Raw genomic sequence first — 629 nt, 5'->3', positions numbered from 1 at the left:
CAGTTAAACACGGAAGTAGGGCAGCGGCAAGAGAGTTCAACGTTAACGAGTCAATGTTATAACTTGCTGTTGGTTAAGTGAACTGTGTCGCTGCTTTCTTAAATAAGTTTTACTGACATCTGATCGTTCTGTTGGCATTTCCTTGAGCGTAGCTCCATCTAGTGGATGCATTGTAGATTGCGTCTTATAATTCGGTGCGTCCAATATATGAGAAAAATTACAAAATAGGCCATTTATTGAAGGTGAGCCTCATAATCCAGTGCACCTTTTAGTGTGGAAAACACGGTATTTGAAAGCGACAGCTGTGTTGGCCCTTCCCTTCCTTTTTCCTTTCCTTCTATCTCTATGAGTGTTTGACCAACTCCCTCGCCCCCGATCCTCCCTTTGCCTTCGTGCTGCTGACAGTGTTTGCTAAACTGTGAATTCTTTGTTCGCAGGAGGTCGGCTTGACATCATGAGCGATCGGTTCGACTGCAAGAACTGCCACGAGTCCCTCTACGGACGCAAGTACATCCAGGTGGAGGACAACCCCCACTGCATCCCGTGCTATGATCACCTGTACGCCAATACGTGCCAGGAATGTAAAGAAATAATCACTCATAATTCTAAGGTAAGCTGACTTTTTTTTA

At 45.0% G+C, this 629-nt stretch overlaps 1 protein-coding gene across 1 annotated transcript in view; it reads left to right on the top strand.

Moving 5' to 3' along the window:
* Positions 1–454: 454 nt before the first annotated feature.
* LOC109523817 (four and a half LIM domains protein 3-like) overlaps positions 455–629 on the top strand; it is a 16,829-nt gene continuing 16,654 nt past the window's right edge. The window contains exon 1 of the mRNA XM_019883219.1: positions 455–610. Coding sequence (XP_019738778.1) covers positions 455–610 — 156 coding nt within the window. The remainder of the gene's footprint in view (positions 611–629) is intronic.

This window comes from Hippocampus comes, unplaced genomic scaffold (genome assembly GCF_001891065.2).
Source record: "Hippocampus comes isolate QL1 unplaced genomic scaffold, H_comes_QL1_v1.1 scaffold87, whole genome shotgun sequence".
Classification (NCBI taxonomy): Eukaryota; Metazoa; Chordata; class Actinopteri; order Syngnathiformes; family Syngnathidae; genus Hippocampus; species Hippocampus comes.
Note: the sequence above shows the minus strand (reverse complement) of the source record. Positions and strands in the feature narration are given on the sequence as shown.